This window comes from Phyllopteryx taeniolatus, chromosome 19 (genome assembly GCF_024500385.1).
Source record: "Phyllopteryx taeniolatus isolate TA_2022b chromosome 19, UOR_Ptae_1.2, whole genome shotgun sequence".
Taxonomy (NCBI): Eukaryota; Metazoa; Chordata; class Actinopteri; order Syngnathiformes; family Syngnathidae; genus Phyllopteryx; species Phyllopteryx taeniolatus.
The window spans coordinates 15,133,492-15,145,672 of record NC_084520.1 but is presented as its reverse complement, the minus strand read 5'-3'; the positions used below and the strand labels follow the sequence as shown (position 1 = coordinate 15,145,672).

At 43.3% G+C, this 12,181-nt stretch overlaps 1 protein-coding gene across 3 annotated transcripts in view; it reads right to left on the bottom strand.

The window, feature by feature from the left end:
- Window positions 1-852: 852 nt before the first annotated feature.
- The window catches only part of doc2a (double C2-like domains, alpha), a 41,762-nt gene continuing 30,433 nt past the window's right edge, over window positions 853-12,181 (bottom strand). For all 3 annotated transcript variants that reach the window (XM_061757326.1, XM_061757327.1, XM_061757325.1), the window contains 5 exons: window positions 12,072-12,131; window positions 8,558-8,763; window positions 4,815-4,896; window positions 4,524-4,620; window positions 853-3,930 (listed from right to left, as the gene is read on the bottom strand). In XM_061757326.1, coding sequence (XP_061613310.1) covers window positions 3,794-3,930; window positions 4,524-4,620; window positions 4,815-4,896; window positions 8,558-8,763; window positions 12,072-12,131 — 582 coding nt within the window. In that variant the 3' untranslated portion in view covers window positions 853-3,793. The remainder of the gene's footprint in view (window positions 3,931-4,523; window positions 4,621-4,814; window positions 4,897-8,557; window positions 8,764-12,071; window positions 12,132-12,181) is intronic.

The following is a 12,181-nucleotide window of genomic DNA, read 5'->3' as shown; positions in this document are numbered from 1 at the left end:
TTTTTTAACAGCGTGATAATTTTTTTGGCACTTATAAATGTTATGTGGCAACTTTTGCAGGGCTCACAAATTATTTATTATTATTATTTTATTTTTTTTGGGGGGGGGGGGGGGGATAAAGGCGTCTTTTCCCAAATAAAAGATGTTATTACTCTTGTTAAAACATAATTACTTTCTTCCCGCATTAAACTTTGACTAAATAATATTGAGATTTATCTTGGGAAAATGCAATTTTATTCCCATGAGATTACAACTTTCTACCCTGACAAAATACATCTTTGTTCTTGTAAAGATTACAACTTTTCTTTACAAAATTCCGACATTATTATCACACAAAAACAATCTTTAAATAATATATATTTATGATTTTCTTTTCTTGTAACATTATGATTTATTTTCTAAAAATCTTTAATTGCTCTGGTATTTATGGGTCCACGTGGTAGTTAGGGTTAATTGGTGTTAGGATACTGAGGGCATTAAAAAAAAATCTATTTTGAATATTTTTAAATGGAGTATTTTGCCCCTACTGTGTTATGAATTTATTGAATGTATTTATTTTATCGTCCACTCGCCCTCGCCCCAAATAATCTTGTTGTCCAGCTGGTTCATATAACATGTCAGATTAGACCTTCTTCTTTTTCTTGGTTCTTCTGTCTTCTTTGTGCTTTTATTACATCTGGTGTGTATCTGCGTTGACACAACGTCACTCACAGGCGTCAACAAGGTCGAGCAAGACAGACGAGATCAGCTTTTGCATTTGTGGCTTCAAGTGTGCAGTTGCACAGTCCGGCCTCTAAGGGGCAGTATTGGATTTTATTGGCCTTACGGAAAGAACTCGAGGGATGCACCAAGCAAATCGATACGAACAATTTATGGAATAAAAATAAACCATGCTCACTTGAACTTCCAGAAGACACAGAACCCCTAACAAAAAAACAAGAACCCGCCAACACAATATATATATTTTTACATCTATTTTTCAGCATGCCTTTGGATCACACATAAACATTGCGGCTTCCAATTACATTTCAAAAGGCAGCCGCTATGTAGAATGTTTTACGCTTTGATACATAAATGTGAATTACAGTGAACCCCCATGAGTCATTGACGCCCACCCAAAAAGGTTTGTAATTGCCTATAGATGCCACAAGATGGCAGCAAGGCGCTTTTTTCCCATTAGACAAGCTTATGGCCTGACGAAATGAAGCTCCTCCCTTCATTGCAACATAGTTCCTTGTCACCAAGCGTCCCGAATATTTTTTTTATTGGCCATGTCTTGTGGTTTGCACATTTATTCCATATCCTTCATATCCAGCTTAAGGTCCACAACTTGGGCATACTAGTAGGAAACCTACACGGTCCTAGTGAGGCAAAACTAGTAGTGTGCACTTTGGCGGTATAAGCAGGGTACAGGGGGCAACTAGTGCGTGACATATGCCTACTTGTTGGGCTTAGTAGTGTTACTAGAGCAGCACAGTAGTTTACTAGTAATTTTTAATTACATACTAGTAGTCCAAAAGTGGCACGAGTAGTGGATTTTTTTTGGACAAAGTGTGTAATAGTACAGGGACCTTAAGATGTCAACAATATGGAATAAATGCTCAAATGACTTTCTAAAGTTTCAACATATTTAATCAACAAAACCGCAATGTAGTTACCAGATACTGTAATACGACTACTACTACCAGTAGTAGTATAGTAGTAGTAGTCTTTCTCCTTTGTTTGTATGTTTTGCCTTGTGGCACCACACTGCCTCTCAAAGGTGTTAGTCATTGAAAAAAATCGATTAGGATGTTAAAAATCGGTATGAGCGTACCTCACTTAAGGTTCATAACTTTGGGATATTTGCAAAGCACATGAGAGAGAAAAACAAAAACAAAACACAAATCGCATAAACATGACACTGAGATAAAAAGAGTGCAACTGTGGAACAACAATGAACGCGTCATCTTGCAGCACGTTTTTTTTTTTTTTTTGTCTTTGAGTCGACTCCAGCAACACCGAGCATGCCAACAATTGATAGGAAGTCGTTCACGTGGAAGAGCCGATTCTCCTTGTCGCGCTTGTTAGGCTGTCAGCAGCGCCGTGCTGTCACAACCCCACACATCCAAAATCTAATAAATGCAAAATTGTCTATTTGAAGATCCTCGGAAGCGCTTATAGCGGGTGCGAGCGAGATCCGCTTGTCAACACAACTGGTCCAACGTAACAGGATAAGCACATCCTCATCTGCCGCCGTTTGCTAATTTCCCCGCACGATTTCACGTCAAAGCGATTCTCGACTACTGTGCCTTTCGAGATAATCGTGCGTGCCTGGGGAAACGATCCAGTTCCACTGAATTGGTCAGAAAAAGGATTTTCGTTCATCTATCTATGCCAGTGACGTATAGTGTCAGCAGAACAATGATATGTTCTTGGCCACCGAGTGGCAGAAGGTACAATTGACATGCGTGCGTGTTGAGCTTTGTGTTCGACTAAACCTGCTCACATTTCACAGTGAATTTGTGAGTAAATTTAGGCAAAATCTCAATTATTTCAGTAGTTTTTTGTGACGTTTTTGCACGGTGTTCCATGATGGTTTTCTCATTTAAAATACTCTACTCACAAAAAAGTTTGGGATATTCAGCTTTGGGGTGAAATTTCTGGATGAGCCTAAAATGCACGACAGTGGACCTCCGCATGCTTGCGCTTCGGTTCCTGTGGATTCACCTATTTGCACATTTTCTTTTATTCCTTTGTCTTTTTTTTTGGGGGGGGGGGAACCGACCCTGAAAACACATATTGGTGGTTTTTACAGAATTTTTTAGTTTAAAATAAAAAAAATAAAAAAAAAGCCCCTTTTTGTTTTTAATGCAATTATAATGGGCCTCAATTAACCGCGATTTTCGGGCCACTGTATAAACTTTACAGGTGAACCTAATTTGACCTTTTCTAAACTTTGAAATGCACATGTCCAACTGTTCAACGTTAACAAGGAGCCGATAGAAAAAGAAAAAAACAGTTTGATCCATGAATCAACTCGAAACAGTCCTCTTCAACATTTTGTTAAGATTTTGACATCATGAGACCGAGACGACACCTAACAATTGATCAATAGTACCGCTGAGCTAAGAAGGTGATCAGTTGAGATACAAAAAGACTGGAAGAGTCACAGAAAGGCATCAAGGTGCCGTTTAGCTTCTTTTTTTAGAGAACAGAAAGCTGTGCAAAAAGTACTGAAACGCTGAACAGTTGGACCGATCATTTCAGCCGAAAGAGCGATATATATATCTTTGTATGAGTAGTGTATGTGCTTTGGATCCAAAATGTTGGGAAAGACTGCGTTCGAGTACTTTTACGTGACAAACTCTTCAGGAAAAAAACCAAAAAACAAATCTTTCATTTTTTCCTTCTTGAAATTGTTTTGCAATTCATATACATGCCAGGCCAGTAGTTGGCGACATCCCAATGCACACCAACCGCAGCCGCGCGTTATGCGAAAACGCCTTTTCAATATCCTTCCTGTGCGTGTACGTGACTTTAGGCTCAGCAAAATCCACCCAAAAAATGGAACAAGCGTCCCAAATGGATCCGCTTCAAAAAAGCAGTTTTGTGGCGGGTGCGATGATGAGGCCTCTTACGATCTGTGACTCTTCCCGCTTTTCTCCGACTGATGCGTTTATTTTTTGTTCTTTTCATGAATGAAGAAGTCCTTTTGTGCGGCTGCGAGTTCTTTGACAGTCATGCAGAAAAGCCTCCGCCGTCTCCCTCGCCGCCGTGGTGTCGCCGCTCGCACAATCCTGAGAGGTGCGCTTCATTCCTGCGACGTGGCGCCGGGCAGCTCGTTGGTCAGCGTGTGCCAGCGCTCCACCTTCTTGCCCTTGTTCTTCAGACAGTCTACCCAGTGCTGCAGGGTGTCCCCCTGCGAGTGGCACCCTAAGGACACGCCCCCTGACCGCAGGCACGAGACACCAGAAGAGTTAAGCAAACGTCACTTAATGTCCTTTCCATTTTCATTAAAGGTTTTGTTACTACGGCTACCTCTGTAGAAACATTTAAATCTCGATTTAAAAGATTATCTCGACACTATTTCTAAACCAGACCGAGAATGTAATCCCCTGATATCTGAATTTTGGCCTGTTTTCCCGCCGCTTCTCCTCTCCTCCAAAGCAAATCTCCATCATCGGGTTTGTGGAAGCCATTTTCTCAGAGGTATGTATAAAATGTTTGGTTGGGTTATCTTTGGGTCATTTAGCAAAACAGAGCAGCTCGCTTGCCAGTAAAAAACAGCGTCAAGAGAACATCTTTGCCAACAGAAGAGTCAATTATTGGAATCAATTTAGCTGGCGAAATGTAATTTATGGCTGCTGTTCCATTTCTCTTTTTTAGCTAACGTTACATCTTTTACAATCATCATTCAAGCTAACTCTCCTGTTTTTTTTGGCCATCTCTCTGCTGTAGTCTAATGACATGAAAAGGTTTGTTTACTCGTGCTAGTTTCCGCCAGCCGCAAGTTAGCTTTACAGTGAGCCATTTCAACTCACCGATGAAGTCATTTGACCTGCCGAGGTCGTAGTCCCACACGGTGACCTCTAACGTCTTGGTGGCGAGCTCTGAGAAGGAGATTTCGTAGAAGAACTCCTGAGAAGACGGAGCAAAAGGTGGAGCCGTCATCGGGAAAGCCTCGCTGCCGTGTCCCTAACGAGGCGGCAAGACGAACGTATGCAAACAGTAATTGGCCGCGCACGCGGCCGAGCGTGTCCGAGCACCGTTGGAGCCTAAATGAGCCTTCGCTTTGCATTCACGCATTGAGCACATGAGCATTGACAGTGTACCTCATTAAACTCCGGGTTGAGTGTCTTTTTTATCACTGCAGTTTTGTGCTTGGACTTCTTCTGAACATCTGGCTTGAGGTACCTGAGACAAAGAGCGTGACAGCGTCATTGAGCCTCTGCGACTCGTCCACCTGCTGCAAGGAATAGTCATGACTTTTCTAAGCTGATTTCACATGTAAAGCCAAGCGTGTTAGCTCTGGAATTTCGGAGGCAGGATTGATTCTTTTCTTTGTTTTACAGCACTGCAAACGCCAGCTACAATACCAATAGACAAAGTGTTCAATTATCTTTGTAAAGGCACAATTTACGATATCGCTCGTAGGGGTTGAACTGATTGGTCGGCATTACTTCCCCCGCGTCGACGTTTAATACTTAACATCGACCAATTACGTGTTTTGGGCGGCCAATTTACAGAGGACTTTCGAGCCGGCCGTCTGCTGCCGTCGCCGGACAACAACGCCGCGCGGAGCAGCGAAATGTTCGGCCGACAAGGCGACGGTCTTCGTACGTCTGCGCGGGTCCCAGAGTATGAAAATAAGCTAGTTGTAGCTGAGAACAGCGGTTAGCCTCATTAGCTTTGGCTATTCCGATCATCATCTAGTCTTAAAATATTCACAGCAGCGGGACCACTGGAACAAAGGGCCTGAAAAAATATCAACGACATCGATTAATCGACTTCGACTCGACTTTTATCACACTGGCGTCGACGACAGAGGCCGAAGGAAAGGCTTGACGCTATTAAATAAGTTTTTAGGCATTGTTTGACCGATACTCGGGATGTGTGAGAGAATACTCATACTGGTATCAGTCTTCAAAAAGGCGATATCGAACATCCTAAATTCAAATCCATTAAAAAGGTCCATTTTACTTTGACTTCAAAGTCAATTTAGTAGACGTTAGCTGTCCTATTCGTCTCTTTTAGCTTATGCTAGCTGCGTTAAAAGTGGCAAGTGTGCGATCCATCCGGTCATCTAGCGCTCGGCAAGGAAGAAAAAAAAATGCAACATAGTGTTTTTTTTCTGTGCTGATGGCATTATTTGCGAGCGTGCGGCCCCCCGCGTGAGTGCCGTCATCTTCACCGACGCCACACATATTGCATCGGTATCCGTCAGCGAGCTGTAATCCGATATCGCCCCCCCCAAGAATATTTCCAAGCAGGAAGCAGAGCGGCTAAAGCTCTTATTCAGCTTTCCACCCACAGCGCGGCGTGTGCTCGCAGACACAACAAAGCGTCTTGCGAGAAGAATTTGTATGCGCGCACGTCAACCGAAACAAGGCGGCGTGGCGCCACGAATGAGTGGGATGCGTAGGCCCACTTGGCTGTGTGTGTGTGTGTGTGTGGCAAGGATGTATGGGCAATACCAAGAAATGTCCTCAATCTCTAAATTAACAAAACATTAACGTTGAGTTGTGATTTGTTACGTTTCCTTTCAGAAGAAGAGTAGCACAAAATACTAGGGAAATTCGATACCACTTTTTTTTTCAGACTGATACCAGCACAAGTATTCACTCTTGAGTACTCCACTCGTACTTTTGATACTTAAAATTTAAATCAACACAATGACAGATAATTGTGAACAAACACCCTTTTCTTTCTTTGTGACGCACATGATGATTCGCCGATGTGTCAAACCGTCACACTACGACTCGGCAACTACTGGCGAGGAGGATTGTCAGATTTTTTTGTGACGGCTATCGGCAACTGTCATGAATACTTGATAGCTTGATACCAGGGATCGGTATCGGCCCGATACCGATGCCTGGCATCGGTACTGGCCCATCCCTAAGAAATACCACGAGGTGTTTCACATGCTAACTTTGCATAATTGGTCCAGTATTATTTTTTTTTATTTAGTTTTTTTTTTTTAATTACAACTATTATTCATTTATTTAATTTAATTTAAACTGGTCCTGTTTTTTTTTTTTTTTTTTGGGGTGGGGGGTGTTACAAATTCTACGATTGATATTTTTGTTTGAAATAGTGCCCAAAATTGTCTTTCATTATTTAAAAATGTTATTTGTAATTTATCCATCCATCCATGACCTGTTTATTCAGTTTTGTTAATGCATTTATTCATTCATACCTTTCTGTATTCATTTATGTTTTGGCTGGTTGCTGAACAACGATGAGCTTTGCACCACAACCCTCATTAAAACAAACGTTAGACCGAGCCAGATCGGCGCAGTTCCGAACAACGGACTCCCATCCCCAATTTGTGCAGCCCGTCAAACACGCACGTGTCTATTTGCGAGCTCATGCGTGGGCACGACTGTGGGTTGTTTGGCTATCGAAGCCCCTGAAGAGAAAAAAAAAAAGTGTGGCATTAAGAAGATTTCCACGCTTATTTGTCTCCTTTCCCGTCAGAGTACATCAGTCAAGCGGCGGAGCCTCGCTGACCTCGCTGACCTCGCTGACACACACAATATTGCTTTCCTTTTACCGCGGAGTAATGAAACGTTGGGGCACTTTTGTGACACTAACAACCCCGCCAGACTCTTGTGTTGTGCTCGGCGGTCTGACCCCAGCAGCGGAGTGCGTCGCTCCCTTTTCGAAGACTGACATAACATACAAAGCCGCGATCGTTATCTTGATGAATGAACACACTGGCAATGGCTCCCACTTGTGGGAAAGCCGCCGTCATCTGTCACCGTTACTCTGATGGCTCAGTCAGTCGTTTCACGAGTGACGACGATGGTTGATTCATGCCGGGGTGGTCAGCGGTACAGTACGAGACCGTTTCTGTCCTTTCATTTACTCTAATGACCACCGTAGGATTAATTGTCGGACTCCGAGTCTAGTGACAAAAACAAACAGCTCTGTTATGAGGGGTCAATATCACTATAAAGGGCCTTTAGACTCACAATATGTGGCAGAATAATGAAATTCTGAGGTCTTATTATAAGTGGCCAAAAACATTTGCACGCATACAGTCTCCTAACCCATTCACTGACAGGTGCTGTCGTTTTAGAGTTTTGCGTTTGTGACACCTCAAACTTCCAACCAAAGCGATAAAACGCCGCCAAATAATTCATTCTGTTATAAAACTTATAACTGCTTAATTTTGGGGGTTTATTACCCATTATTTAAAAATATAAATGTTAAACGTTAACTCTGTAATGTAAAACAGTTTGGCATTTTTCGTATCTAATTACAATAAATCATATTACCAATTATTTAATGAGATAAAGGAATTAAAAAAAAATATATATATATATTTGAATGAGGCGGCACGGTGGCCGACTGGTTAGAGCGTCAGCCTCACAGTTCTGAGGACCCGGGTTCAATCCCCGGCCCCGCCTGTGTGGAGTTTGCATGTTCTCCCCGTGCCTGCGTGGGTTTTCTCCGGGCACTCCGGTTTCCTCCCACATCCCAAAAACATGCACATTAATTGAAAACTCTAAATTGCCCGTTGGCGTGAATGTGAGTGCGATTGGTTGTTTGTTTCTATGTGCCCTGCGATTGGCTGGCAACCAGTTCAGGGTGTACCCCGCCTCCTGCCCGATGACAGCTGGGATAGGCTCCAGCACGCCCGCGACCCTAGTGAGGAGAAGCGAATCAGAAAATGGATGGATGGATATTTGAATGAGAAAATTTGAGGAAAACAACAGCTAAGTTAATGCTAAGTTTATAAATACTATGATTATGGTTATGAATGTTGATAATGTAAATGCTGGGCTGAAATATGGGTGTGTCTCATTTCCCCATTCAAAATGAGCCCGGACAAACCCCGCTGATTCCTTACGTTTTAACGTAGGGGTCGGAGAAGCCGTTGACGTCCATGGCGGCCAGGTGGGCGCAGCGCTTGACGCCCACGCACAGGCCGCCGCGCGTCCTCTCCTTGGCCTCGCCGGGACCCTCGTCGCCGTCGACGTCGCCCGGGGGGACGTACTGCAGACACAGCAGCAGGCGGCCTCTCTCCTCCAAACTTCTCTGCTGCTCCGTCTCCCACTGACGACCAGAGGAGAGACGCGATGGTGAGAAAAGTGGCAGAAGGTTGAGCTGCGGGAGCCCCGTATGTAATCAAAAGCAATACGGCCCCGCAACACACGCGGCGACTGTAATTCAACACTTTATATTTCCCTGACGCATTGTAAAGATAGGACTGAGCTCTGGTCGTGTAGCTTCTCATGACGCCCGAGTCAGGTTAATAATGTGATGAAGTCTACAACTATTAGCGCCTTCTCTGCTGCGCTGGCCTAAACATTATCAGAAGCACCGAGTTGACTTACATCTACAACCGAAATTCTAACATAAAATCGTATTAATTCATTCCCAACAGTCTACTGTCTTAATTTCATAGTGTTGCTCTTAGCGGCACTGCTTCCAGTACTGTATGTTTGTGTGTGTTTTTTTTTTTGGGCCAATCAGATTTAAGCCTGTATGTGTTGCCATGTCAATCTAATCTGCCCAGGGCCTTCAGAAGCAGTAGTGCTGACTGATGTAACTTTTAACGATAATAGCAATGGGACTGTCTTCTTTATTGATTGATGGATTTTTATAAATCAATAATAACTTCAGCACTTTCCCGTCTTCTGATTGATTGACCGGAGGAACTTCGTCAAGCAATACAGTAGGGCCTTGAAAAAAGTTTGTTTATTGCCACACCCGATTGAATTTACTGTCAAAGTGAACATCAAAGAAAGAGAATTACACATGTATTCAAATTAACCACATTACTTTACGCTAGCTTAATGCTAATACATAATGGAAAACACCCTATAAGGGCTAACAAATGTGTTGATTTTAGAAAGTTTTAAAGGACGGATTTTTTCTTATTGAGAATCACGAAACTAAACGTTGAGTTCTTCCTGTGTTAGCAAGAACCCTATTGATTTGGATTATTATTCACACCACCACATCTGGAGTGGAAGCAGTCTTTGTTGCATGTCCCTACAGGTCACCCTTTTACCGGCCGCACTTTTCAGCTGATATTTTTCACACTTTCAACGAATGCCAGAGCAAGAATCCTATTGAGTTTTTTGAATCATATGCCATCCATGATGCATGAGGAATCGGGGATAAAAAGGTCAAAGTAGTGCGACGCTTGTATCTGATGTACATGCTTTTCTTTCTTTTCTTTTTTTTTCCCACAGATCCTCTTCAACATTTCATGGATTCCTTAGGGAAGACAAACCTAGTGATCGCAAATAACACATCACTATTGCATGAGATAGTCCGAGTCATATTGATGCGTTTTATGAGTTCTGTCTTCACACTTACAGGGATTTGTTTTGACGTCGTGAAAGAAGAAAAATGTATTGATTTTGTATGTTGGGCTTAAATGCCAAATTGATGTATGCTTGTTTGTGTGTGTGTGTGCGTGCGCACTAGCAATAACATTTTTCAACCACACCATTTAGTCTGCAGGTTTTCTAGCATTTGGCTGTTTTATTGCCAATAACAATATACAAGGACAAATTCCTCCAAGTGTGGAAGGTTTATGTGGCAGTAAACCACACCCTGATTAGATCTCTTATGGTGTCCAATGTTGACACGAATGGATAAAACTCATCCTGTGTGATTTCAAAATGTGTTCATTCTTGTTTAAAAGTAATTTGATAATGGAAGAGTGGTTTTGCTGCCTTGACAGGAAATCCAGAGATTTGTTTCTAAATAAATGATACATTTCTGGAAACGTGCAAGGACTGAGAACTATGTACAGTAGTAATGGATATTTTTTTTCACCATTTCACGTTATCAGTTTTGTGGGGGCGTGGCTAAAATGGGGCCTCGTTCGGCGCCTGGCATGAGTTGCCCCTCCCATTACATCAGACAGAAAAGAAGCTTCTGTTCGCATCAGTGGTTATCCGGCGTAATTGCAACAAGCAGTTAGCTAGCTAGCCATTCCTACACTCCAAAAAAAAATATCTTCTCTTTGGATAGACCGCTGCCGTGGCCTATTCAGAGCGCCTCGTTGTCAGCCATGAGTACACGCACGTCAGCCAAAGAAAGGCGGATTAGCGAGTGGGACATAAAATATAAAAAAACAAAACAAAGAAAAAAGTCTGACTTGAAAGCGTGCGGACAGGAGCTTCACGTTGGCATGGCCGCTTTAGAGCGCCTCGTTGTCGCGGCGAGAAAAGCCCTGCGACGACTTTAAGAGGATATATTTTCACGGCTCTACTCCAACATGTACTTATGTGTAGGCATTAGAAAGATCCTAGAGACTAAGTAACATCCATTTTTCCAGGTTGTAGAAGTGGTATTTGATTGACTGTTGGCAGTAACACGTCAACATCGTCATTTTATATACACTACTTGACGATTTGTATTAATTTTTTTTAATCATTCAAATTTGACAGGGTTGTTAAAAACACACGTGTCTGTCTTGGTAAATTCAGAAGACTTGTTTCTTTTCGGGGACTTCAAAATGTCCACGTGACATTTAGCTGAGTTGCCTGCTGTTGGAAAACAAGCGAGAATAGGTGAGGAGGTGACGATTCCGGTCATATTAATGATGTTCCTGGCACCGGCTTCAGTATTTTACACGGATGACTGCAAACTGTTATCGAAGCTTTTGACACACGAGCGAGGCGACAGAGAAGATCCAAAGTGACAGGTGGAAGAAAGCGGCTGAAGCGCGAGGCCGTGACTCACCCGCTTGGCCAGAAGCATCCATGCACGCGTGTTTTGTATGTTATTTACGGATAGTCGTAGTTTTGTCCGGGAGCTCCACATCTGCTGGAAAAGCTCCCACTTGCAATTTCTCAGAAAACGAGAAGCCGCAGTTTCAGTCTCTCACCTCCTTTGTATCGCTCCATCTCTCATTAAGTCTTATCTGGAGGCGAGAGCGGGACACACGGTAAAGTGATCAATATGCCGCGCCTCACATTCATCCTCCCGTCGCTAATTTTCTCCCCGGCTTCTCGCAATTCCATCCTCCAGAACTTGCCGTGTTCTTTGGGAAAGGGAAAAGCGAGGACGTTCGTCTTGACTGATACACTTGGCAATTAGGGATGATCATTTGCGGCGCGTGTGCTAATAAAACGGCTCAGACCTTCACAGGTCGATAGCGAGCGACTCATTAGGGAGGCAGAAGCGAACAGGCGTCGATGGCCGCCGCAGCACGCCCGCAGACCAGCGGAAATGATTTTTTAATTTTCTTTTAGAAAGGAGGGAGCGCGCCAATGTCACGAAAAACAATCACCGCACTCAATAAACCAGCTTGCTGACAAACATAGAGGCGGTTGGATTAATTTTGATATTTAAGTTAGGCCAGTTGTACAGACGGACGGACGGTCAAAAGGTGTCCTCACCTCTCTCAGGTAGCAGGAGATGCCTCTGAGGGCCGTGCTCATCGCCGTGGGCGAGGGCAGCTGCGGGTGGAAAGAAGAGGAGAAGAGTCAGGCCCGAAAGGGCTTGTTTG